The 27972-nt window shown below is 44.0% G+C and overlaps 1 protein-coding gene across 2 annotated transcripts; it reads left to right on the top strand.

Annotated features, from left to right (window-relative positions):
• LOC115151618 (uncharacterized protein KIAA1614) lies at positions 1-27972 on the top strand. 2 transcript variants are annotated; one of them, XM_029695697.1, is made up of 10 exons: positions 1-239; positions 2956-3025; positions 4248-4388; positions 9910-11252; positions 13996-14067; positions 16163-16313; positions 21134-21380; positions 21695-21816; positions 25646-25821; positions 26786-27972. In XM_029695697.1, the coding sequence occupies exons 1-10, from the start codon at positions 17-19 to the stop codon at positions 26992-26994; spliced, it is 2754 nt and encodes a 917-aa protein (XP_029551557.1). In that variant the 5' UTR covers positions 1-16; the 3' UTR covers positions 26995-27972. The 2 variants fall into 2 exon arrangements, with proteins under 2 accessions (XP_029551557.1, XP_029551558.1); XM_029695698.1 differs by lacking the exon at positions 13996-14067.

The following is a 27972-nucleotide window of genomic DNA, read 5'->3' as shown; positions in this document are numbered from 1 at the left end:
GGGTCTGAGGCGGTATATGGGCGAGCTGGGGTCCCAGGGGGAAACGTTTGTCCTGTGGAGGGCCAACAGCCTGGAGAGTGTGTGCAGCGACCGGAGCTCCATATCTCTGGCAGAGAGGGTGGAGATGAACCGGGGCCTCCTCAAGCAGATACTGAACAAGAGCCAGGGACCGGAGCCAGGGTCCACAAAAAACCTGGAGAGAGAGCAGAAGGCAGAGGTGACCCCATGCAATGGAAGAGGTACAGTAAAGAGCTAAAGATGCTGAGCCTGTATTCTCCACCATATTCCACCCACTAATAAAAAAAAATATATATATATATATATATATTGTTGAATGAGTTTCTCCCCAAAAAAACAATAGCACACTCTACTGCTATTTTCAAGTTCAGCACACTACCTTTTCAGACTAACATTATCTAAACCTTGGATTATATTATCGAATGATAGCAAATGTGTTAGCCTTGTTTAGTGTACCTTCAGATAACAGTAGTGAGATTACAGTGAGTAGAGACAGAGTCTAGACAATAAGGATTTTTTTTTACCCTCAGTGATGTAAGGGATTTACCTGAGACAGACCTGATCTATTTGCAGTCAGGTGGAGTGTATATTTCCACCACGGTGATATTCTTGCAACAGACACCGCCATTTTGATGAGGCTGGAATAAAACATGATTTTCCCACACTATGAGGTTGGAATAATACTGTGAAGTTGTGAAAATGATGATAATAGCCCTGTAATGTAAGAGCTGTTTGAAAAGACAGCCTGAAAATCCAGCCTTTTTGGTGGGATAGGGTTTTGGCCTGCCTAGTAACGTCACTAGGCAGTAAATTAATTAATAGACCAAATATCTCTGCTAATAACTGCTAGTTTTCAGTTTCCCCCTGCCCACTCAGACCACTCCCAGACAGTCCAAGCAAAATTCTTGCTTGAGAAATTGCTCTTTGCTAAGAAGCTATTTTTGTTTATTTTGGACAATTTTAATAAAAAAGAATCTCAGTAAGGTACTTAATTGTTAACAACAAATGTTTTGATATTGAGATGAAAAGGCTGCCTTGGACCTTTATAAACAATCAATGTAATGTGATAAAGGTAATAAATTACAACGGAATGTAGAGATAAAAAAAATAGCAAGGAGAAGGTGGGAGGGAGGGCGATAGTCTATTTCTGACTGTTGACCAGATGTTTAATGATCGTAATGCCCCTCTAATTGTGACCGCCTCACAAACAGAAGTTTTCTTCCACCTGTGAGTTGCTCTGTCCCTCACTTTCATGGCCTCAAATATTCTCATGCTAAATGAATCATGCTTTTTATGGACAAAGTGATAAGTAAACAAATGGGAAAAACTTAATATGGTTCTTCCATACAGTGCATTCGGAAAGTATTCATCCTGTTTCATTGATCATACTTGAGATGTTAGATGTTTCTACAACTTGACTTTACCTGTGGTAAATTCAATTGATTGGACATGATTTGGAAAGGCACACACCTGTCTATATAAGGTCCCACAGTTGACAGTGCATGTCAGAGCAGAAACCAAGCCATGAGGTCGAAGGAGTTGTCCGTAGAGCTCAGAGACAGGATTGTGTCGAGGCACAGATCTGGGGAAGGGTATCAAAACATTTCTGCCAAGACTGTGCAAAGCTGTCAAAGCAAAGGGTGGCTGCTTTGAAGAATCTAAAATATATTTGGATTTGTTTAACATTATTTTGGTTACTACATGATTCCATGTGTGTTATTTAATATTTTTGAAAATACAAAAAATGTAGAGAATAGTAAAAAGTAAAGGAAAACCCTTGAATGAGTAGGTGTCCAAACTTTCGACTGGTACTGTGTGTGTGTGTGTGTGTAGGTGTGTGTGTGTGTGTATGTGTACACACACACACACACACACACACACACACACACACACACACACACACACACACACACACGTTCAAAAGTTTGGGGTCACTTAGCAATGTCCTTGTTTTTGAAAGAAAAGCTAATTTTTGGGTCCATTAAAATAACAACAAATTGATCAGAAATACAGTGTAGACATTGTTAATGTTGTAAATGACTATTGTAGCTGCTAACGACTCTTTAAAAAAAATGGAATATCTACATAGGCGTAGAGGCCCATTATCAGCAACCATCACTCCTGTGTTCCAATGGCACGTTGTGTTAGCTAATTCAAGTTTATCATTTTAAAACGCTAATTGATCATTAGAAAACCCGTTTGCAATTATGTTAGCACAGCTGAAAATTGTTGTTCTGATTAAGGAAGCAATAAAACTGGCCTTCTTTAGACTAGTTGAGTATCTGGAGCATCAGCATTTGCGGGTTCGATTACAGGCTCAAAATGGCCAGAAACAAAGAACTTTCTTCTGAAACTCGTCAGTCTATTCTTGTTCTGAGAAATTAAGGCTATTCCATGAGAAAAACTGCCAAGAAACTAAGATCTCGTACAACACTCTGTACTACTCCCGTCACAGAACAGCACAAACTGGCTCTAACCAGAATAGAAAGAGGAGTGGGAGGTCCCGGTGCACAACTGAGCAAGAGGACAAGTACATTAGGGTGTCTTGTTTGAGAAACAGACGCCTCACAAGTCCTCAACTGGCAGCAAATAGTACCCGCAAAACACCAGTCTCAACATCAACAGTGAAGAGGCGACTCCGGGATGCTGGCCTCCTAGGCGATGTTCCTCTGTCCAGTGTCTGTGTTCTTTTCCCCATCTTAATCTTTTATTTTCATTGGCCAGCCCGAGATATGGCTTTTTCTTTGCAACTCTGCACAAGTATTTCGCTACACCCGTAACAACATCGGCTAAACATGTGATGCGACCGAAAAAAATCGGATTTGATTTGTGCTTTTTGTGTTGTAATTTCTAGAGAAACAGAGACAGACGCATTTCAATCTTGGAGAAAAGTTCTACTTCAACCTGCTAAGCTACAGTTTTCATCTCTCTCCACAGATTTCATTACCCTGCATGACAGTGACTGGGACTCAGGCATCTCCCTCCAAGACAGCGAGCACAGCCGAAGGTACAGTAGAACCTCCTGTATTGCTTCCAGGAATGCAGGCTTTTGCTCTAGCCCTGCTCTAAAACACATGATTTGTGTTCGAGTAGGACTGGAGCAAAACCTGAGCACCCAGGAGCTCTCCAGGGGCCAGGGCAGGGTTGACCACAGACGGATGTATCATAAACTGGGTCTTCTGTTGCTCTAAGAGACGAACTGTCAGTACTGGCCATCAACACAGTCAGTGCTCCATCTTCCTCTTTCCCTGCATTCTTCTATTCATTTTTAATGATGTAAAGTGTGTACTTGTGATCCATGTGAAATTACTTCACTTAAAATAGTATTAACATTTCCTGACTGTAAAATATACATAATCTGATCTTTACCAACTAAATGATGTTTGTTGAGTCGTCTTTTTGCTTATTTTTTGGTTAAGATGTTACGCAAAATCCCAACCTAAGTATTTTCCTCCTGATACATCTACATAGCTTTAATGACACTACCAACACCTATAAGTCTACTGCTTTGCTCTTGTACCTCTCCCTGTTAGAGCCCCAAGCTGCAAAGAGTGACAGGGACACAGTGTTTACAACAGCTGTTACTAAAAGCCCCGCTGTCATCAACAGAGAGGATTAAGGTCATATCGCTCACTTCTCTGTCTAGGTCATTCACTCGTCTGAGTCACAGTCTCAACATAAGAGGAGGGAATCTCAGTACAACAGCTTGTCGTAGAAAGTAGAAACACACTCATTGATGTGTTCCCCCATTGAGTGCCTGTTAAGCAGGTGTCGTTGTGGAACTGAATGGGCAGCTATGTGTGGTTAGTCGTTAAAGCCCTGAGCACTGTGGGTAACTGTGTTTTTGGTGTTTGTAAAATGTTCACGTCTGTAATGCCCATTCACAGAGACGTATACAAGCAAAGGGACTTCTACAGTCACATACTGTATACTCATTCACAAATACACACACAAACACAAAGCACAGGCAAACAGGATAAAAGCTTATGAAAACACACACACACACACACACACACACACACACACAGTAAAAGCTAATTGAAACACACACTCCAAATCTCATTCGCACACACAGACCTTGTCAGCCTAATTAGTAGTGGGCCTGCTCGGCCTAATCCCCTACTCTGAGTGCCTCTCCCGCACAGGCACTGACGTGTGCCTCTACCATCTCTCCCCCTCCCCCCTCCCGCCTGTGTGTGTGTGTGTGAGACGGTCTGTGCGGCAAACAGGGCCTTTGTGTCCAGCGAGAACCTGCCGCTGAGTCAGTGCCATGAGCAGGCCAAGCGGCTCCTGGAGAGAGCCCGCATGAAGGACCGGTCCTTCCCACTCAAGGCCGACCACACTATCCTACCCATACAGAGGGACAACTCGTAAGTACTGCTCCGCAAAAGTGCATGTTTGTTTGTGTGTGTGTGTCTGGGGGGGGGGGGTTTGGAAAGTCGTCAGTGTGTGTGTGTTTACCTACCGAGCTTAGCTGTAGCAGACAACTGTAGCACCATAACCAACCAAACAAGAAACTATTTTTCTCTCCTCTTCTCTCTCCCTTTTCTGTCCCTTTTCCTGATTCTAGAGACATTTGTGCTAGACAGACCGGAAGGGCTGTATTACGTTAGGCTGGTTAAAGTGTGCTGCAGCTCTCTCTTTTCTGTTTACTGACAGTGTCCAGCATAGATAGCTGCAACAGGCAGTGCTCTCTTGTCGTGCTTGTTTCACTGTAATGCTAATATATACCTGTGTGTGTGTGTGTGTGTGTGTGTATGTATATATATATATATATATATATATATATATTACATACTGTCACGCCCTGACCAGGTGAACTCTGCTATTTTGGTCAGGGTGTGGCATTTCTATGCTTTATTTTCTATGTTTTGGTTATAGCCTTTCTTTGTGTTTTATTTCTATGTTGGGCTCGGGGTGATTTCCCAATCAGACAGCTGTCGCTTGTGAAGTCTGATTGGGAATCACATTTAAGTTCCTTTTCCCCCACGATGTTTTGTGGGTTGTTGTCTCGTTATTTGAGCACGTAACGTATTGGCAGTTTTTCCTTGATTTTGTGTACATGTTTAATTCTAGTGTGTTAAATAAACATGTATTCGCTCCCAGCTGCGTTTTGGTCCGCTTCCTCGTCTCCCGACGACAATCGTTACACATACACACACACAGTTGAAGTCGGAAGTTCATACACCTTAGCCAAATACATTTAAACTCAGATTTTCACAATTCCTGACATTTAATCCTTGTAAAAATTTCCTGTCTTAGGTCAGTTAGGATCACCACTGTATTTTAATGTGAAATGTCAGAATAATAGTAGAGAGAATGTTTTTTATTTCTTTCATCACATTCCCAGTGGGTCAGAAGTTTACATGCACTCAATTAGGATTTGGTAGCATTGCCTATAAATTGTTTAACTTGGGTCAAATGTTTTGGGTAGACTTCCACAAGCTTCCCACAATAAGTTGGGTGAATTTTGGCCCATTCCTCCTGACAGAGCCGGTGTAACTGAGTCAGGTTTGTAGGCCTCCTTGCTCGCACACGCTTTTCAGTTCTGCCCACAAATGTTCTATAGGATTGAGGTCAGGGCTTTGTGATGGCCACTCCAATACCTTGACTTTGTTGTCCTTAAGCCATTTTGCCACAACTTTGGAAGTATGCTTGGAGTCATTGTCCATTTGGAAGACCCATTTGCAACCAAGCTTTAACTTCCTGACTGATGTCTTGAGATGTTGCTTCACTATATCCACATAATTTTCCTCCCCCATGAAGCCATCTATTTTGTGAAGTGCACCAGTCCCTCCTGCAGCAAAGCACCACCACAACATAATTCTGCCACCCCCGTGCTTCACGGTTGGGATGGTGTTCTTCGGCTTACAAGCCTCCCCCTTTTTCCTCCAAACATAATGATGGTCATTATGGCCAAACAGTTCTATTTTTGTTTCATCAGACCAGAGGACATTTCTCCAAAAAGTACAATCTTTGTCCCCATCTGTAGTTGCAAACCGTAGTCTGGCTTTTTTATGGCGGTTTTGGAGCAGTGGTTTCTTCCTTGCTGAGCAGCCTTTCAGGTTATGTCGATATAGTACTCATTTTACTGTGGATATAGATACTATTGTACCTGTTTCCTCCAGCATCTTCACAAGGTCCTTTGCTGTTGTTCTTGAATTGATTTGATCTTTTCGCACCAAAGTATGTTCATCTTTAGGAGACAAAACGTGTCTCCTTCCTGAGCGGTATGACGGCTGCGTGGTCCCATGGTGTTTATACTTGCTTACTATTGTTTGTACAAATGAACGTGGTACCTTCAGGCGTTTGGAAATTGCTCCCAAGGATGAACCAGACTTGTGGAGGTCTACAATGTTTTTCTGAGGTCTTGGCTGATTTCTTTGGATTTTCTCATGATGTCAAGCAGTTTGAAGGTAGGCCTTGAAATACATCCACAGGTACACCTCCAATTGACTCAAATTATGTCATTTAGCCTATCAGAAGCTTCTAAAGCCATGACATCATTTTCTGGAATTTTCCAAGTTGTTTAAAGGCACAGTCAACTTAGTGTATGTAAACTTCTGACCTACTGGAATTGTGATACAGTGAATTATAAGTGAAATAATCTGTCTGTAAACAATTGTTGGAAAAATTACGTGTCATGCAAAAAGTAGATGTCCTAACCGACTTGCCAAAACTATAGTTTGTTAACAAGAAATTTGTGGAGTTGTTGAAAAACGAGTTTTAATGACTCCAACCCAAGTGTATGTAAACTTCTGACTTCAACTGTATATATATATATTATTTAGTTGATTTACTGCTTTAAAATGTATAGTTGTTCATCTGTGTTCTGTTAATAGTGCACTTTAGTAGTTTTTAAATGCCTGGTATGTCGCAGATATCTATTATGGGTCACACTTTGTCACCTCTGCTTTAAACTCATTCCATGGGGGGCTGCAGGTTTTTGTTTTTTCCTTTAAATTAAGCCCTAGACAACCAGTCGTGAAGAGTTCCTTACTAATTAGACCTTAATTGACCAATCAAGTACAAAGGAGGAGCAAAAACCAGCAGACACTCGGCCCTCCGTGGAATGAGTTTGACACCTGCGCTTTAAAGTGTGTTACACAGATACTACATTATGTAATAATGTGACATGCTGATATTTACATTTAACTAACTAGTAACTACAGTAACTATACAATATGTCGCTAATGTATCTTATCTGCAGTGACCATGTACAGCTGAGTACATAGTTGTAAACTCAGCAAAAAAAAAGAAATGTCCCTTTTTCAGGACCCTGTCTTTCAAAGATAATTAGTAAAAATCCAAATAACTTCACAGATCTTCATTGTAAAGGGTTTAAACACTGTTTTCCATGCTTGTTAAATGAACCATAAACAATTAATGAACATAAATCTGTGGAATGTTCGTTAAGACATTAACAGCTTACAGACGGTAGGCAATTAAGGTCACAGTTATGAAAACTTAGGACACTAAAGAGGCCTTTCTACTGACTCTGAAAAACACCAAACGAAAGATGCCCAGGGTCCCTGCTCATCTGTGTGAATGTGCCTTAAGCATGCTGCAAGGAGGCATGAGGACTGCAGATGTGGACAGGGCAATACATTGCAATGTCTGTACTGTGAGATGCTTAAGACAGTGCTACAGGGAGACAGGACGGACAGCTGATCGTCCTCGCAGTGGCAGACCATGTGTAACAACACCTGCACAGGATTGGTACATCCGCACATCACACCTGTTGGACAGGTACAGGATGGCAACAACAACAACTACCCGAGTTACACCAGGAATGCACAATCCCTCCATCAGTACTCAGACTGTCCGCAATAGGCTGAGAGAAGCTGGACTGAGGGCTTGTAGGCCTGTTGTAAGTCAGGTCCTCACCAGACATCACCGGCAACAACATCGCCTATGGGCACACACCCACCGTCGCTGGACCAGACAGGACTGGCAAAAATGGCTCTTCACTGACGAGTCACGGTTTTGTCTCACCAGGGGTGATGGTCGGATTCACGTTTATCGTTGAAGGAATGAGCTTTACACCGAGGCCTGTACTTTGGAGTGGGATCGATTTGGAGGTGGAGGGTCCGTCATGGTCTGGGGCGGTGTGTCACAGCATCATCGGACTGAGCTTGTTGTCATTGCAGGCAATCTCAACTCTGTGCGTTACAGGGAAGACATCCTCCTCCCTCATGTGGCCCCCTTCCTGCAGGCTCCTCCTGACATGACCCTCCAGCATGACAATGCCACCAGCCATACTGTTCATTCTGCGCGTGATTTCCTGCAGGACAGGAATGTCAGTGTTCTGCCATGGCCAGCCAAGAGCCTGGATCTCAATCCCATTGAGCACGTCTGGAACCTGTTGGATTGGATTGGAGGGTGAGGGCTAGGGCCATTACCCCCAGAAATGTCCAGGAACTTGCAGGTGCCTTGGTGGAAGAGTGGGGTAACATCTCACAGCAAGAACTGGCAAATCTGGTGCACTCCATGAGGAGGAGATGCACTGCAGTACATAATGCAGCTGGTGACAACACCAGATACTGACTGTTACTTTTGATTTTGACCCCCCCTTTGTTCAGGGACACATTGTTCCATGTCTGTTAGTCACATGTCTTTGGAACTTGTTCAGTTTATGTCTCAGTTGTTGAATCTTATTATGTTCATACAAATATTTACACATGTTAAGTTTGCTGAAAAAAACACAGTTGACAGTGAGAGGACGTTTATTTCTTTGCTGAGTTTAGTATTAGGTAACTTAATGTAAAGCATTGGCCTATACATGATGGCCCATTGGGCTACCTTGGTTGCTATGTCAGGCTCTCTCTCTCGCTCTCTCGCTCTCTCTCTCTCTCCTATTTCCAACATTACACAATCCAGCTGTAATTATACAACACCTCCCCGATCTTAATCCTAATATCATCTGTGGTCCTGGAGCAGATTACTGATTACCTCAGCATATTCATTCTGATCAAGGTGAGATGTTCCCACACATACAGCTGTCAATTACCAGACAGTGTCAACATCCACACCAGATTAGACTGAATGGATGGGAAGTTTTGGATACCGACCAACCACTAGGTGATGTGATATAAAATTGTAATAATGTCCCCTGCAATGACAGCCAACTATTATCAAAATCCTTCTAAATGAAATCCATTTGGATTGATGTGATTGTTTTTATGCATTGGATTGTCTTATGTAAGAACAATTTACTGTATTTACTGTGTTGGGTCTGATTTATTTAGGAAATATATCTGGGTTTGGAGGGAGCTTCCTGGTTGTGATTTGACGCTTGATAAGACTGATTCTTCGTACTGCTTCACTGCACCTGTCATATTTGCCAGCGTCCCCCCACACACACATACACACATTCCCAGGGGTATAAAAGTAGGAGCCCATGCAAGGCAAGAAAAGTACATCACTCCCTTCTTCTCTGGGGAGCTATTTTAACCAGCCATGCAGTTTGATGTTCCCTACCAGTATAGTGCAATAATATAGCCTCTCACCCACTAGAAGTTTTCTGTTCAGTCATTGTAAAAAGGATCATGAAAATAAAATTGACAAACACATTTGTCATTTTACATTTAAAGATCAAGTTGTATCAGGAACAATAGATTGCTTATTTAATGTGTTAATTTCATCAGTAAGATAGAAAAGTCATAAAATAGGCTAGATGATTGGATACAGACAGAGATGACGGCTGTACTGGGGATGACCTTCCCCCTTAGCAAGAGCTGAGCATGTTAGGAATGTAGAGGCTGGGATACACACGTGCCAGAACATGGAGAAGAATCCCACAGCCATGTAACCAATCTGTGTTAGGAGGAAAAATGCTGGATGTTTCTTTATGGGGTTTCTGTCTTTCTGTGTGTGTGTGTCCACCTACAGGGAGCAGCTGTCCACGGCTGGAGCTCCCATTCACCGGGCTCCTCTGGTGGGGAAGGGAGGTGTGTCATCGGCGATAGTTGCCGCGGTTACCTCGTTGTCAGGAAATCTCAGTGACTCCTCCAGTGGCGACTCGGCCTGCGGCCCGCGCCGGCGCCCTGGCCAATCGCCGACACGGGTCCGCTTTGAGGACGAATCAGAGAAAGATGCGGAGGTGCGCTACTTGGAGAGGCTCCATCAGCGGAGGAGGGCCCAGGGTCTGCTCATATCCAAGCCCAACCTCTCTTCCTATGTCAACGGGCGGATGGACACTGATCCAGGAACTGGAATAGTGATCGAGCGAGGACGCTACCTTGAGGGCAGCTTCTTATGGCACAAGAAGGCTCGCAGGACACAGGAGAGCTACGTAAACAGGGGCAGCAGGGGCCATTTTAAAGCTGCGGTAGCACAGGAGGCGCTCAACAGGCAGTGCAACTCGTGCGGGACGTTCCTGGAAGGCGGGGTCCCGAATCTGAAACTCCATCTGAACCCATCACCCCCGAAAGGGCAGAACGGCCCAGTGAACGGAGAGGGGAAGGGGAAGGTGCTCATGTCTTGCTGGGTGGCTCCCAGTGAGCCCAGCCAGGCAGTTCTTACCGAGCTGATCAAGGAGACGTACATTGGGAAGGTAACCGTCCGCGATGTGGTGGATAGCACCGGGACAGGGCGTGGCTGGGCGAGAGAGACGGACAGCAGCAGTGGGAGTGTTCGGGTGTCGACGATGAAGAGGAGGAGTAGGAGAGGGGAGATTCTGGGCACCAATGGGCATGGAGCACCCATCACGGTGCCACCAACACCACCAAGGTCCAATCACAGTTTGGCACCAGTGAGCTTAACTAATGGTATTGTGGTGGTGCCGCCCAATCCTTACACCATTGAGAAACCCGTATCAATGGTGGTGGGTTTGCACACTCACTCCCCCGCTCCCCCAGAAGAACCCACAAACTGTCCCCCGTGCCTCAAGAGCAACCCCTTTCCCCCTTCCTCAGTGCCCATCAAATCAGCTCTGAAAACAGTACCTAAGACTCTGCCCAATGGCCAGCTATCAGTCAAAATCATGTCTTCACCACAGTACCGCCTTTTGCCCCAGGACTCCCTGGAAGACCAGGAGAGAGGGGCTGCACCCAACCCCCAGAACGAGCACTCTGTTTGGGGGAACTTCAAGGAGGTTGGTCTGTCTTTGGGGCTGACTTCCAGCACTGGCACGATAATGCCCTGTATCAGGCTTGCCTCCCTGCTGAAGACCTCCCCATCACCAGCGAAGACAGCAGGAGAGAAGTTGGTGCACCCTGCGCCACAGGCACCGGGTCAGCTTCAAATACACACACACACACACACACACACACACACACACACACACAAATTTGTGTGCTGTGGGACAGTGGATTGGTAAGAAAAAGACATGTTGCTGCTCTTCACAGCTCATCTGCAACTTTTCAGGGAAGTTAGGAACCAATATACACAGGCAGTTAGGAAAGCAAAGGCTAGCTTTTTCCAAGCAGAAATTTTCATCCTGTAGCACAAACTCAAAAAAGTTCTGGGACACTGTAAAGAGCACATCCTCCCAGCTGCCCACTGGACTGAGGCTAGGAAACACTGTCACCACCGATAAATCCACTATAATTGAGAATTTCAATAAGCATTTTTCTACAGCTGGCCACGCTTTCCATCTGGCTACCCCTACCCCGATCAACAGCCCTGCACCCCCCTCAGCAACTCGCCCAAGCCTCCCCCATTTATCCTTCACCCAAATCCAGATAGCTGATGTTCTGAAAGAGCTGCAAAATCTGGACCCCTACAAATCAGCCGGGCTAGACAATCTGGACCCTTTCTTTCTAAAATTATCTGCCAAAATTTTTGCAACCCCTTTTACTAGCCTGTTCAACCTCCCTTTCGTATCGTCTGAGATTCCCAAAGATTGGAAAGCTGCCGCGGTCATCCCCCTCTTCATAGGGGGAGACACTCTTGACCCAAACTGCTGCAGACCAATATCTATCCTACCCTGCCTTTCTAAGGTCTTCGAAAGCCAAGTTAACAAACAGATTACCGACCATTTCGAATCTCACTGTACCTTCTCCGCTATGCAATCTGGTTTCAGAGCTGGTCATGGGTGCACCTCAGGCACGCTCAAGGTCCTAAACCGCCATCGATAAGAGACATTACTGTGCAGCTGTATTCATCAACCTGGCCAAGGCTTTCGACTCTGTCAATCACCACAGTCTTTTTTTCTTTTTTGTTTCTCTCCATTTGGTAGTAATTACAGTCTTGTCTCATCGCTGCAACTCCCGTACGGACTCGGGAGAGGTGAAGGTCGAGAGCCATGTATCCTCCGAAACACAACCCAACCTAGCCGCACTGCTTCTTGACCCAATGCACATCCAACCCGGAAGCCAGCCGCACCAATGTGTCAGAGGAAACACTGTACACCTGGCGACCTGGTCAGCATGCACTGCGCCCGGCCCGACACAGGAGTCGCTAGTGCGCGATGAGACAAGGATATCACCACATTCTTATCGGCAGACTCAACAGCCTTGGTTTCTCAAATGATTGCCTCGCCTGGTTCACCAACTACTTCTCTCTGATAGAGTTCAGTGTGTCAAATCGGAGGGCCTGTTGTCCGGACCTCTGGCAGTCTCTATGGGGGTGCCACAGTCTTCAATTCTCGGGCTGACTCTCTTCTCTGTATACATCAATGATGTTGCTCTTGTTGTTGGTGATTCTCTGATCCACCTCTACGCAGACGACACAATTTTGTATACCTCTGGCCCTTCTTTGGACACTGTGTTAACAACCCTCCAGACGAGCTTCAATGCCATACAACACTCCTTCCGTGGCCTCCAACTGCTCTTAAATGCAAGTAAAACTAAATGCATACTATTCAACCGATCGCTCCCCGCACCTGCCCGCCCGTCCAGCATCACTACTCTGGACGGTTCTGACTTAGAATATGTGGACAACTACAAATACCTAGGTGTCTGGTTAGACTGTAAACTCTCCTTCCAGACTCACATTAAGCATCTCCAATTCAAAATTAAATCTAGAATCGGTTTCCTATTTCGCAACAAAGCATCCTTCACTCATGCTGCCAAACATACCCTCGTAAAACTGACCATCCTACCGATCCTCGACTTGGCGATGTCATTTACAAAATAGCCTCCAACACTCTACTCAACAAATTGGATGCAGTCTATCACAGTGCCATCCGTTTTGTCACCAAAGCCCCATATACTATCCACCACCACGACCTGTACGCTCTCGTTGGCTGGCCCTCACTTCATACTCGCCGCCAAACCCACTGGCTCCAGGTCATCTACAAGTCTCTGCTAGGTAAAGCCCCGTTTTATCTCAGCTCACTGGTCACCATAGCAGCACCCACCCGTAGCACGCGCTCCAGCAGGTATATCTCACTGGTCACCCCCAAAGCCCCGCCTTATCTCAGCTCACTGGTCACCATAGCAGCACCCACTCGTAGAACGTGCTCCAGCAGGTATATCTCACTGCTCACCCCCAAAGCCAATTCCTCCTTTGGCCGCCTTTCCTTCCAGTTCTCTGCTGCCAATGACTGGAACGAACTGCAAAAATCACTGAAGCTGGAGACTCATCTCCCTCACTAGCTTTAAGCACCGGCTGTCAGAGCAGCTCACAGATCACTGCACCTTTACATAGCCCATCTGTAAATAGCCCATCCAACTACCTCATCCCCATACTGTATTTATTTATCTTGCTCCTTGCACCCCAGTATCTCTACTTGCACATTCATCTTCTGCACATCTACCATTCCAGTGTTTAATTGCTATATTGTAATTACTTCGCCACCATGGCCTATTTACCCTTATCCTACCTCATTTGCACAAACTGTATATAGACTTTTTCTACTGTATTATTGGCTGTATGTTTGTTTATTCCATGTGTAACTCTGTTGTTGTATGTGTCGAACTGCTTAGCTTTATCTTGGCCAGGTCGCAGTTGTAAATGAGAACTTGTTCTCAACTAGCCTACCTGGTTAAATAAAGGTAAAATAAATGTTGTTTTTTTTCATCTGAATGGCAGAGGGCAAAGGTGACAGCATCATCTGCATATCAATGGGTGGCGATGATAAATGCCATGTTCAGAGCAAAGGAGGTGAATGCAAATCCAGTGGATTTACTTTGTCACATTTTATTTGTCACACGCGCTGAATACAACAGTACAAGCCCTTAACCAACGATGCAGTTAAGAAAAATAAGAGTTAACAATATTTACTAGATAAACTAAAGTAAAAAAATATATATAAAAAAAGTAACACAATAAAATACAAAAATAATGAGGCTATATACATAATGCAAACATTGCAATCATTGCTTTGACTTGGCTGTGTGCTTAGGGTCGTTGTCCTGTTGGAAGGTAAACCTTTGCCCCAGTCTGAGGTCCTGAGTGCTCTGAAGCAGGTTTTCATCAAAGATCTCTCTGTACTTTGCTCCGTTCATCTTTGCCTCGATCCTGAATAGTCTCCTAGTCCCTACCGCTGAAAAACATCCCCACAGCATGATGCTGCCACCATGCTTCACCATAGGGATGGTGCCAGGTTTCCTCCGGACGTGACACTTGGCATCCAGGCCAAATACTTCTTTCTTGGATTCATCAGACCAGAGAATCGTGTTTCTCATGGTCTGAGAGTCCTTTAGGTGCCTTTTGGCAAACTCCAAGCGGGCTGTCATGTGCCTTTTATTGAGGAGTGGCTTCCGTCTGGCCACTCTACCATAAAGGCCTGATTGGTGGAGTGCTGCAGAGATGGTTGTCCTTCTGAAAGGTTCTCCCATCTCCACAGAGGATCTCTGGAGGTCTGTCAGAGTGACCATCGGGTTCTTGGTCACCTCCCTGACCAAGGCCCTTTTAAAAATGTTTTTTATTTATTTTACCTTTATTTAACTAGGCAAGTCAGTTAAGAACAAATTCTTATTTTCAATGACAGCCTAGGAACAGTGGGTTAACTGCCTTGTTCAGGGGCAGAACGACAGATTTTTACCTTTTTACCTTACCTTGCAACCTTCTGGTTACTAGTCCAATGCTCTAACCACTAGGCTACCTGCCGCCCCTTCTCCCCTGACTGCTCAGTTTGGCAGACAACCTTTAAGTATAATTGTTAAAGGTGATGTGTTAAAGATAACGATTAGAGGTTGTGTTACAAACAGGGTGAGGTGGATTACTTCAAAGTGCAATCTGAACTATAACTGAATTCTAACAATGGAGTCTCATTAGTCAAAATATATACTTTAAAGGACACAATTAAATGTGTTTTCAGTCCCCTAGTAGCCATTGGTAAATGCACTGCCTCATGGGTGGTCAAGTCCATGCTGCTGATGTCAGTGAGGTGTCAGCTCAGTGACTGTGAAGGAGTGTGTGTGTGCGCATCTGTGTGTGCGTGTGCATGCATCTGTGTGTGTGTTTGCTCGTGCATACGTGCGTGTGACTGCATGCATGCGCATGTGTGGGGTGTGTTTGTGTGCGCTACACCCAGGTCCCAGCAGGGATTTTGTAGTCAGCACATCCACCAACCCCAGCCTTGTAGTCCTACCAAGGCCTGTTCCACCCGATTCCACAGCCTGGTTGATTAGATATGTGAAGCATCTGATTGTTCCCACTGTGTGCTCTCGCTCTCTCTCTCTATTTGGTGCAGTATTTCTCAATTAAAAAATGTACATGAAAACGAGTTGTCTCTCGTTGAATGAAGAATCCCCATTGTTGACGAAGGGGCGTAGACTTCGACTTTCGACTTCAGCCTTCCTCTAGAAAAATGCTTATTTACCTGAACAGCCGGAAAACCCCTTAGTGAAGACCAAAACTAACGAAATGTCATCATAATATATGCACAAACTCTTCCGAACTAGTTCTGCTGGGAAGCATGCGGACGCCTTCTCTCTCTCGCTATCTATTTATCTCTGTCTCTCTCCCCTCTGACTCTCTTTATGTCTCTCTCCCCTCTGACTCTCTTTATGTCTCTCTCCCCTCTGACTCTCTTTATGTCTCTCGCTGTGTCTATGCATGATAAATACTCAACAATCCCCGCCAAAAAATATGTAGCAAGAAATTCACATCTCATAAACAATATTCTACAAAAATGTATCATACCACATGCAAATGTCAGTCTAACAAGGCTCTTACTCATTCCTGCTTTTCATTAAAAACATCTGAAAGTTACAGATTCTTCACCTTGTAAACATCCCTCCCTCCCCTCTAGAAGTGGAGCTGCAACATCCATGGATGGGAGAGCTCTCTCTGGGAGGAGCCAACATCATAACCCCTCCCCCATACCACTCTGGGTGTGATGGACTGGTCATGGGGCCAATGAGAGCAGAGCATCAGAGGGAGGAAAGCACTAGTCCAGCTCAGTGAGTACTGGTAACTCCCTCCCTACACCACACTCTTATGCTTAATTCTAAACTGACCTGAAGCTTTATGTTGATTGTAAAGGATTTTCTTCCTTGCCCTCTGATAGGCTTGGTGGGATTTAGCAATCTTTTTACACATTTAGTTATTTCAGGTCAAGGTTAAATTGAGGGTTAGGAGCGGAGCTAGAGCAAGTCTCATCTCTGAGTCTCTAATATCACTGTTTGTATATGGCAGAATTTGGCATGAAAGAGCTCCAGGCCTGCTCATCACAGTACCTTGATTAGGTGAATTACAGTAGGTGTGGCTGGAACAAAGCACAATTTGCAGAGTTGCCCACACAGGGCTCTAAATGAAGAAAACAAAAAATTGGTAGCACTGGTGAACCCAATTTAAAAAGTTAGGAGCTCCACATGAAATTTAGGAGCACCAGAAAATACGATACATTTTTTTTTTAATTATGAAGTCTAGCTACTTTAGAAGCATGTTGTGCACTAGAAACGAATATGTAACACTGTAAATACATTAGTTTATTATAAAAGCTAACATGTTGATACGAATACCTGTCGTTGAAATTACAATGTCATTTGTGGATTATTAGGTTCCTACATTGTGTATAAAGCACTTTTTTCCTATTGGAGATACATTATGTTGACATTTGTACACTGTCTCTTTTAAAAACATCAGGTTTGTGATGATGACAGGTTTGTGATGATGTGTCATTCATTCATTCATTCATTCATTGCTATGATCATAGATCTCCTGAAGAAGCTATCCCTTTTCCTTTCTTTCTGTGCCCCCAAATATTTGGATAAAATGGCAAAGTTACCAGTTAGCTAACTAACCAATGAGGTAACATGACTGAACAAAGTGGAAACAAATGGTTAACTACGCGCACAGTGCCTTCGGAAAGTATTCAAACTCCTTGACTTTTTCCACATTTTGTTATGTTACAGTTATTCTAAAATGGATTAAATTAGTAAAAATCTCAACAAGCTACACACAATACCCCATAATGACAAAGCCAAAACAGGTTTTTAGATTTTTTTGCTAGTTTATTGCAAAAAATAATAAAAAATACCTTATTTACATAAGTATTAGGAACCTTTGCTATGAGACTCGAAATTGAGCTCAGGTGCATCCTGTTTCCACTGATGATCCTTGAGATGTTTCCCCAACTTCATTGGAGTCCACCTGTAGTAAACGACATTGATTGGACATGATTTGGAAAGGCACACACCTGTCTATATAAGGTCCCACAGTTGACAGTGCCTGTCAGAGCAAAAACCAAGCCATGAGGTCAAAGAAATTGTCCGTAGAGCTCCGAGACAGGATTTTGTCGAGGCACATGTTCTGATGAATCCAAGATTGAACTCTTTGGCCTGAATGCCAAGTGTCACGTCTGGAGGAAACCTGGCACCATCCCTACTTTGAAGCATGGTGGTGGCAGCATCATGTTGTGGGGATGTTTTTCAGCAGCATTGACTAGGAGACTAGTCAGGGTCGAGGCAAAGATGAACGAAGCAAAGTACAGAGCGATCCTTGATGAAAACCTACCCCAGAGCGCTCAGGACCTCACTGGGGCAAAGGTTCACCTTCTAACAGGACAACAACCCTAAGCACACAGCCAAGACAAAGCAGGAGTTACTTCGGGAAAAGTCTGAATGTCCTTGAATGGCCCAGCCAGTGCCCATGTTTTTCTTGCAAGGGGTGCGTTCACACAGTATAGAACAGAATGGTAATGTTGGACAAACTAAAGAACTGACTTAAGATAAACTGAGGTCCAATAAATCATCAGACAAGTCATTTTCAATGAGGAAACCCCTTCCAAGTAATCATTCCAATTCGTAGATCAAAGAATGTAATTTCACCATTCTCCATTTGAAAATCATTGGACTCCACTAAACATGTAAAGTACGTGTACATGTAAGACCCTATGTGGCGTTACTGTACAGAGTAACAATTGTTACATTAACACACACATACATACATGCACATACATACAACAACAAAAAAGTACAAAACATTACTCGAGGCTGTAATTGCTGCCAAAGTTGCTTCAACAAAGTACTGAGTAAAGGGTCTGAATATTTATGTAAATGTGATATTTCATTTTTTATGTAAATTAGCAAACATTTATAAAAACCTGTTTTGCTTTGTCATTATGAGGTATTGTGTGCAGATTAATGAGGATAAAAAAATGATTCAATCAATTTTAGAATAAGCCTGTAACCTAACAAAATGTCGAAAAAGTCAAGGGGTCTGAATATTTTTCGAAGGCACTGTAAGTTGTATTCGAACGTCCCACGACATCTATTATGAATGTAAAATGCGTTCCCGGCAACCTGGTTGGGCGCCTACAAGCAAGCCATTTCCGGTCTGATAATGGTGCAACCATGACTCTATCGAATCGGCACTGGGCACTCAGAAACAACGGTACAGCGGAGACTTATCATTACACGTATTACATTTATTATGTAATTATCAACATGTTTCAAGCAGATCCCCATAGAACGCCAAGGTAGCCTGTCTAAATGACTATCGCCCCGTAGCACTCACATCTGTAGCCATGAAATGCTTTGAAAGGCTGGTCATAGCTCACATTAACACCATCATCCCAGACAGCCTGGACCCACTCCAATTCGCATACCACCCCAACAGATCCACAGAGGATGCAATCTATATTGTACTCAACACTACTCTTTCCCACTTGGACAAAAGAAACACCTATGTGAGAATGCTGTTCATTTCCTACAGCTCAGTATTCAATACCATACTGCCCTCAAAGCTAATCACTAAACTAAGGTCCCTGGGACTGAACACCTTCCTTTGCAACCGGATTCTGGACTTCCTGATGGGCCGCCCCCAGGTGGTGAGGCTAGGTAATAACACATCTGATACACAGACCCTCAACACAGGAGCCCCTCGGGTGAGTCCTTAGTCCCTTCCTGTAATCCCTGTTCACCCACAACTGCATGGCTGCACACGACTCCAACACCATTAAGTTTGCCGACGACACGACGGTGGTAGGCCTGATCAACGACAATGATGAGACAGCCTATGGTGAGGTGGTCAGAGAACTGGCAGTGTGGTGCCAGGACAACAACCTCTCAATGTCAGTAAATCAAAGGAGCTGATTGTGGATTACAGGAAACGGAGGGCCGAGCATGCCCCCATTCACATCAACGGGGCTGTAGTGGAACAGGTCGAGAGCTTCAAGTTCCTCGATGTCCACATCACTAAGGATCTATCATTGTTCAAACACACCAAGACAGTTGTGAAGAGGGCACAAAAACACCCCTTCCACCTCAAGAGGCTGAAAAGATTTGGCATGGGCCCTCAGATTCTCCTAAAGTTCTATAGCTACACCATCGAGAGCATCTTGACTGGCTGCATCACCGCTTGGTATGGCAACTGCTTGGCATCCGACTGGAAGGCGCTACAGAGAGTAATGTGTACGGCCCAGTACATCACTGGTGCCGAGCTCCCTGCCATCCAGGACCTCTATACCAGGCGGTGTCAGAGGAAGGCCCAAAAATACTTCAGCCACCCAAGCCACAGGCTGTTCTCTCTGCTACCGCGTGGCAAGCGGTACCAATGCACCAAGTCTGGAACCAACAGGAGCCTGAACAGCTTCTACCCCCAAGCCATAAGACTGCTAAATAGCTAATCAAATGGCTACCCGGACTACCTGCATTTACCCTTTTTTGCACTAACTCTCTTGCTCTGACTCTATGCACACACACTGGACTCTACCCACAAATACTTACATTGGCAACACAACACCCACACACACATACATGAATACTGACGCCACACACACATACACACACACACACACACACTTTTACACTCATTACATATACTGCTGCTACTGTCTTATCTATGCTGTTTCCTAGTCACTTTACCTCAATTACCTCGTACTCCTGGACATCAACTCGGTACTGGTACTCCCTGTATATAGATAGCCATGATATTTTCTACTCATTATTTTTATTTATTATTAACTGTGCATTTCAGTGTCACTAGTTCTATTTTTTATTAAATGTTCCAACTTATCTTTAACTCTGCATTGTTGGGAAAGGACCCGTAAGTAATAATTTTGCTGTTAGTTTACACCTATAGTCTACAAAACATGTGACAAGTAAAATTAGATTTGATTTTTGATCCCAACAATTATTATCTGGAAGATTATTTCCCAAATCGGAGTGTGCTCCCAAAATAAAACTCCTGGTCGTACAGCAAAATATTTTTTTGCATATATGACCAAATATTTTAGAGGTTTGACTGAAAATTAACATCTGTCCTCCTCCCTTTCAGAGAGAGATGTTGAAGAAAGCTATTTTTAGATTCCCACTATGTTCTATTTTACTAAACTATCATCTAATTTGGAGCTCTGCCTGACAGCCAGCCTTAGCCTATAGCCATTAGTGGTATTCCACAGAATGTTAACATTTTTATACAAACTAGGTCAAACCAGGTGGTTTTAGAGTTGTGGTGCAGACATAAACAGAGCACTGCCTCAGTCTAATACTTTTTAACTCAACACTGACCTCTTCTAACCAAATAGTAATAAGTGAATTAATACAAGCATCTGAGGTGAAATTATTATTTCAATTTCCTGGATGAATTCTATCTATTTCAAAAGGTTTTCCCGATCAAATTAAGAACTAGAATTTATAATGGAGTTGAGTCCAACTGAGATGTGACTCATCATGTCTGTACTTGTTTATATGTTGTTATCCATCTCTCAATGTCTTTCTGTTGATCTGTCTCTCCCTCTTTCCTTCCTTCACACCTCTCCCCCCTCTTTCCCTCACAGGATGGTAGGGACAGAGACTGAGCAGCAGGAGGCCAGGTCCAAGCTTTCTCTGCGTCGTTTATTCTCCGCCATCGGCCTGAATGGAGTGGGGAAGCTGGGTAAAGGGCGCTCCAGTAGCATGGAGCAGCTTAGCTTCCAGCCCCGGGGTGTCCCCCCGGCCTTTCCTGGCCCCAGCTCTAACCCCAGTCCTGCACGCCCAGAACCCAGCCAACTGAGGAAAGCCCCGTCGCTCCAGTCCCTACGCATGGTGAGAGGAGATTTATCTTTTGAATTATAGGGAATTATAGCGATTCTAACCTTGATTGTAGTCTGAGAGGTTCTGCTTTATGTTTGTCAAACTGTTTAATCCATAAGGATACTGAGATCTCAGTTAGTTTGAACATTGTTGTGACCGTGTACAAGAAATTGTAATATTTTTCCTCATAACTATACTGTAAAGTGCATATTTGGTCAAGGTATTTGCTGACACCTTGAAAAAAGTAACACCATCTTAAAATGAATCCAAATGCATATTGTGGAAGGTCGCATAGGGCTGCTGTCATGTTCATTTCTCATCTCCAGGGGTCACCCTTTAAGCAGCTGAGGAAATGGTCATCAGTCCAGAATGTACAGTCCTCCAAGAAGAAGGGAGATGGCTCCAGTGCATACACACCTGGAGACAAGCCCAGCAGCCCTGCTCTCAGGTATAACCAGTACGGTGCATCAGTAACATCACTGATAAACTGGGTGGTTCGAGCCCTGAAATCTGATTGGCTGACAGCCGTGGTATACCACGGGTATGACAAAGCATTTATTTTTACTGTTCTAATTACATTGGTAACCCGTTTATAATAGCAATAAGGCACCTCAGGGGTTTGTGGTATATGGCCTGTATACCACGGCTAAGAGCTGTATCCAAGAACAGCCCTTAGCCGTGGTATATTGGCTATATACCACACCTCCTCTGGCCTTATTGCTTAATTTCAACCTATGTTGTGATAATTGCGTTGTTTACTCTATAACCCATTTGTTCAAACTCCACCGTGATGTACAATAAGGCTGTGACAACAAAGACAACAGTCACACAGCGGTGGAATAAATTCAACTACACATACGTTTGTTTCATCACAAAACCGTAAAGAAACATCTGTCCAGTGAAGTCCACAAAGCAAATATTGTAGACAAACATATCACATGCAGCATGGTCAAGCAAGTGAATGCTTTTGACAGTTTACTAAACAACTACTGATTTAGAACCACAGAGTTACCGCAAGTCAGCACAAAGACAACAGGAGCACTGTCTCCACTATTCCAGCACCATTTACACTTAGACATTTAAACATCAAATCAACAAGGCTATATATGCTTAGTTTAAAACACTGAAAGCAAACTTAAAGGTACTGTACCAAAAACTATTCAGTCCAATCAGTGTTGCTAAATATCGTGTGTGTGTGTGTGCGCGAGCGAGTAAAACAAAAAATGGGGACTCACCCTACTTGTAGACTAGTTGAACGCCAATGCCATCCTCCTCTCTTTCATGTTGGCAAAACAGTCTATGGCTCTGTCATACAGTACACTTTAAGTTTTGTTCTCATAGGCTACCTAGCTAAAATGCATGCTAGCCTGCCTTCCTTGCATGGGCAACAATGAACCAGCTATGTTAGCTAGACTACACATTGAAATTCAGTCGTATCTGGCCAGTGGCACAAACTATTAATTTATGGTTAGATCAGAATCGGCGTCATAATCATTGGCCTGTACAGAGAATTATACTGAACAAAGTATAAAATTGTAAAGTGTTGGTCCCATGTTTCATGAGCAGAAATAAAAGATCCCAGAAATGTTCCATATGCACAAAAAGCTTATTTAGCTCAAATTTTGTGCACAAATTTTAGTGAGCATTTCTCCTTTGCCAAAATAATCCATCCACCTGACAGAAGCTGATTAAACAGGATGATCATTACACAGGTGCAATGTCGTTTTAGAGAATTTGGCAGTACTTCCAACTGGCCTCACAACTGCAGACCACATGTAACCAGGCCAGCCCAGGTCCTCCACATCCGGCTTCTTCACCTGCGGGATCATCTGAGACCAGCCACCCGGACAGCTGATGAAACTGAGGAGTATTTCTGTCTGTAATGAAGCCCTTTTGTGGGGAAAAACTCATTCTGATTGGCTGGGCCTTGCTTCCCAGTGGGTGGGCCTATGCCCTCCCAGGCCCACCCATGGCTGCACCCCATCCCAGTCATGTGAAATCCATAGATTAGGGCCTAATTAATTTATTTCAATTGACTTATATGAACTGTAACTCAGTAAAATTGTTGAAATTGTTGCATGTTGCGTTTTATATTTTTGTTCAGTATAAGTCAAAACCGCAAGTCCAAATCCACATCTCCATCCATGCCTTAGGAAAGGGCCAATTTAGCAAGCTAGCTACTGCAGGATATCAACACAAGCAGACAAACGGACACGTTTTTCTGAATATTACATTTAGCAAAGGAAGTGATTTGATTTGTCTGAAGCCAAATCCAAACTGGCCTCCCTTGGTGAGTGTTTTGCTACACCTGGACAACCCACAGTTGAGCTCAGCTAATTATTTTACCCAAAAATTATCAAGGGAGGCCAAATGCTTGCTGGCATCAATCAATCAAATGCTACGGCAGCAACATGTTATGCTCTTTTGGTCCAGACAGCATCAGATACATGGGCTACAAGTACTGAGACAGAGGGGCGCTGGTTCCCTCGCTCTGATGATTTCTCCGGTGAGAATCAGCCACTTGCGAATTGATGGAAAATTATGAAAACACAGAGAGACGAAAGATAAAATTATTTTATAATGTTTATTGGTAAAATTTTGGGGGAAGCCTGGCTTCCCTTGAGGTCCATGAATACATGTCACTGGGTATAACAAACACACACACACACACACACACACACACTAGAACTATGACATCAGCAACATAAAAATAGGCAACTGTTGCAGAAATAACAGTTAATCTAAAATCCAATCTGTCACAATGCAAAGCTTGCACATTGATCTTCTCTAAAGTGGCACCTCATGTCAAAACATTATGAATGAAGTCAACATGGATCCTTCCTGACAGGATGTTACACGGATGGCATGTGCTCAAGGCTCCCTGGAATCTCTGGTATGCATGGATGGCTGCCGTGTGTGTCGTCCATCCGAATAGTTTCCATTCACTGGGTCTGACGGGGTGTTCGGAGTGGACAGATAAAAATAGATTGAGTGCAGTGGTGCTGCCAAAGAAAGACATGGAATTCAGAAGACTATTGTAACATCTTATGATGGATTTGGGAAGGTGGCTTGGAACAGTGATGAAATTGAATGTCGACTGTTTGGGTGATGTTGTTGACACTGCCTGTGTTAGTGACTGTGTGTTTGTTTATTAGTGTGTGTGTGTGTGTGTGTGCTTAAAATGTGAAAGTCACATGCACAACTACAGTGAAATGCCTTTCTTGCAAATTCAAAACCCAACAATGCAATGTGTGTGTGTGTGTGTGTGTGTGTGTGTACGTGAATGTGTGTGTGTGTGTGTGTCTCTACGTGTACGTGAATTTGTGTGTGTGTGTGTCCCAGAAGCTGACACACTAGAGACCAGAGAGGAGGACATTTCAGAGTTGCACTTAACTCACCTTCGTGGAGAGGCAGAAACCTGATAGGCTAGGAGTATGACACAGCCGTGCTATATATGGGCCGCGCTACATGGCTTTCTATGGGGAGTTCTGCCATAGAGACCTTAATATAGGAAGCAGACCATCTCCATTCAATGACTTCATTATTTATATTATAAAACTGGAAATGGCACAAGGCAGCAGACCATCATTTGTCTCTCCATTCACCTACATGGCTTATTACTGAAATCAAATGGCATGTTTGCTATGGTATGAAAGGGAGATACCTAGTCAGTTATACAACTGAATGCATTCAACTGAAATGTGTCTAATGGCAACCCAGCCCCTCTGAATCAGAGAGGTGGGAGGGGCTGCCTTAATCGACATCAACGTCATGTAGACATGGGTCAAAATATCCCCACTGGACAACGACGTCAATTCAACATCTACTCCACGTTGGTTCAACGTAATTTCATTGAAATGACATGGAAACAACGTTGATTCCACAAGGGTGTGCCCAGTATATATTGATTGAAACCCTATTGGCCATACTGAATATGATATTCTATACAACAAGATTACCTACGCTCATCCACAAGTATTGTACAGGTGATCTTAGGTCAAAGGTCAAAGAGTTCCAGTAAAAAGAACCAGCAAAAAGTAATGGGACTTGATGAAGACCTGGGAGTCAAAACGTGTTCAGGAAATCACCTGGGAGTATAGATTGCAGTGTGTATACTGTAAACTCTATATGGATGTATCTGAGCCTGTGTCAATGATTGCAATGTTTGCATTATGTGGCATGGAATTCATATATATATTTATTATTATTTTTTAAATATAGCATGCTACAGTGCCCCATATATGTCACCTCAAAGCTGCTGTTCTGTCTCTCTCCAGTAAGGGCCTCCAGAGGGTTCTGAGTGTGGAGAATGTGGGCAGCCCCAGTGGGGTGCGCTCGGTGGGCAGGGTGGCCCAGGCCTTCCCTGACGGGACCCTCCTGCTGGAGCTCAGCAGACCTCCCATAGGACCCTTCGGCTTCCTCCTCTCCCGGGGCAAAGGACGACCCGACTCAGGTACACAAAATGAGCCTTTACACTGCAGCCATTTACACCGGTACTTGGCCTAAAGTCTAGTGTTTCCATGACTTAGACTGGGGCCAAAAGCCTAGGGTTGGCCCTAGATGACCTACCCTGCTCTAACCCAGGGCCGTCTGGGACCAGATTGGGGACTTGTTGTTTTGGTTGTCTTTCTAATCTAGTGTTGTATAATGATGTCCTGTTCATTAGAATGTTCCCCTTCTGTGTGCTCAAGGTGTATTTTATCATTAACTTACTTCACTCGTGTCCTGCAATTGGATGTGTGTTTAGTGTTGTATTCCGCGTGTGTTTAGTAATATATGTGTCCTGTGTGTGTGTGTGTTAGGATACAGGAGAGCAACGGTTGAATGTTTTATATTAGTTGTGTGTGTGTGTGCCCCTCCCTTACAGTCTGTCCTGTAGGTGTTGGTGTGTATTTATCAGGTGTAATAATACTCCCCTCCCCTACAGTCTGTCCTGTAGGTGTTGGTGTGTATTTATCAGGTGTAATAATACTCCCCTCCCCTACAGTCTGTCCTGTAGGTGTTAGTGTGTATTTATCAGGTGTAATAATACTCCCCTCCCCTACAGTCTGTCCTGTAGGTGTTAGTGTGTATTTATCAGGTGTAATAATACTCCCCTCCCCTACAGTCTGTCCTGTAGGTGTTAGTGTGTATTTATCAGGTGTAATAATACTCCCCTCCCTTACAGTCTGTCCTGTAGGTGTTAGTGTGTATTTATCAGGTGTAATAATACTCCCCTCCCCTACAGTCTGTCCTGTAGGTGTTGGTGTGTAATTATCAGGTGTAATAATACTCCTCGTATGTACCTGGTGCTATCAGTAGCATGCTCCTATACTTTTGCCTGTAGATGTGTGTTATAAAATAAGTGTGTATGTGTGACCCCTACCTGTAACATGCTCCTGTACGTTATCCTGTCTGTTATCCTGTCTGTTTTGTAGGTGTGTATGTTGAAGAGATGGGCGACAGCAGCACAGTGAAGATGTACGGGGGGCTGCTAGGGGTGGGAGACGAGCTGCTGGAGGTGAACGGTGAGAAGGTGGCCGGCCTCAGTCTGGACCTGGTGACACGCCTCATGACCCAGGAGAACATAGCTTCTGTCCGCGTGCTCCGACACAGGATGCTCCCCCCTCCTCGCTACACAACCTGAGGACCGCCGGTCACCGTGGTGACACCATGGCAACCGGCAATGCCATGGAAACCCGCAATGCAATGGCAACCAGACACCACAGCAACCACAAACACAATGGAAACTTGGGGTGTTTGGGGTATGACAGATGGACAGTGTGTGTGACCGGCTCATTGACTGTGAATATGTCTATGGCCGCTTGCTTTGACCGTAGCGTCTTCTCTCAGAAATGTTGCGTTATTCTTCTGAAGACACGTCAAGATGTTTTACACGATTGGGTCATTTTTCTAGATGGTTCAGATGGAGATGCTATTAGAGCAGAAGCTGTCTCACATTTCCTCATGTCCTGTTATATATTTTTCCTTCTTTGGCCTTAGGTGCTCCTTACTTTCGCTGTTGAAAACATAACCAGCAGTGCCAAAATACACCTTAATATTACAGGTAATGCACAAAGCTTTCAGCTGCTCACACAGCAACAATCCAGTCTGGTAGGAGATTCTCTGTTAAATACCTCACACGAATCTCCTCCATTCTATGCATCTTGACTGAGGTCATCTTTATGCAATTAAATCCTATTTTTATTGTGGTAATTGGTTTAGTCAGAAACCAGACCTGGAATTGAGATAATAAATGTATGGGTTTGAAACAGAGAAGACATGAAGCATCTCAACAGTGATACGATTGAAGCAAACCTAACAGTTGTTAGAGAAGACACTGGGCAGTCTCTTCGAGTCCAAGATGCTAATTTTGCTCAGCCAGCCTCATGGAGTGAATGAAACTATAGGAGAGCATCATAACCGATAAATAAGAGTTTGACTTGGACTAGTCATAAAAATAGTATTGGATATGAACTGAAGCACTTAGGGGATAAAGAAGTACACCATATACTGTATACAAGAGTATGTGGATACCCCTTAAAATGAGTGGATTTGGCTATTTCAGCCACATCCATCCCTGATAGGTGTATAAAATCGACCACAGCTGATCAATCTCCATAGA

The sequence above is a fragment of the Salmo trutta genome, chromosome 17, assembly GCF_901001165.1.
Source record: "Salmo trutta chromosome 17, fSalTru1.1, whole genome shotgun sequence".
NCBI classification, from domain to species: domain Eukaryota; kingdom Metazoa; phylum Chordata; class Actinopteri; order Salmoniformes; family Salmonidae; genus Salmo; species Salmo trutta.
This window is presented reverse-complemented; position numbering and strand designations above follow the sequence as displayed.

What these genes read in the sequence shown, in the direction of transcription:
- LOC115151618 (XM_029695697.1), top strand. Translation starts at nt 17, where the DNA reads ATGGGCGAGCTGGGGTCCCAGGGGGAAACGTTTGTCCTGTGGAGGGCC. An exon ending in CCCTGCGCCACAGGCACCGG is followed by an intron (nt 11,253 to 13,995) that starts GTCAGCTTCAAA and finishes TCTGAATGGCAG; the next exon opens with AGGGCAAAGGTGACAGCATC. An exon ending in CCCAGCAGCCCTGCTCTCAG is followed by an intron (nt 21,817 to 25,645) that starts GTATAACCAGTA and finishes GTCTCTCTCCAG; the next exon opens with TAAGGGCCTCCAGAGGGTTC.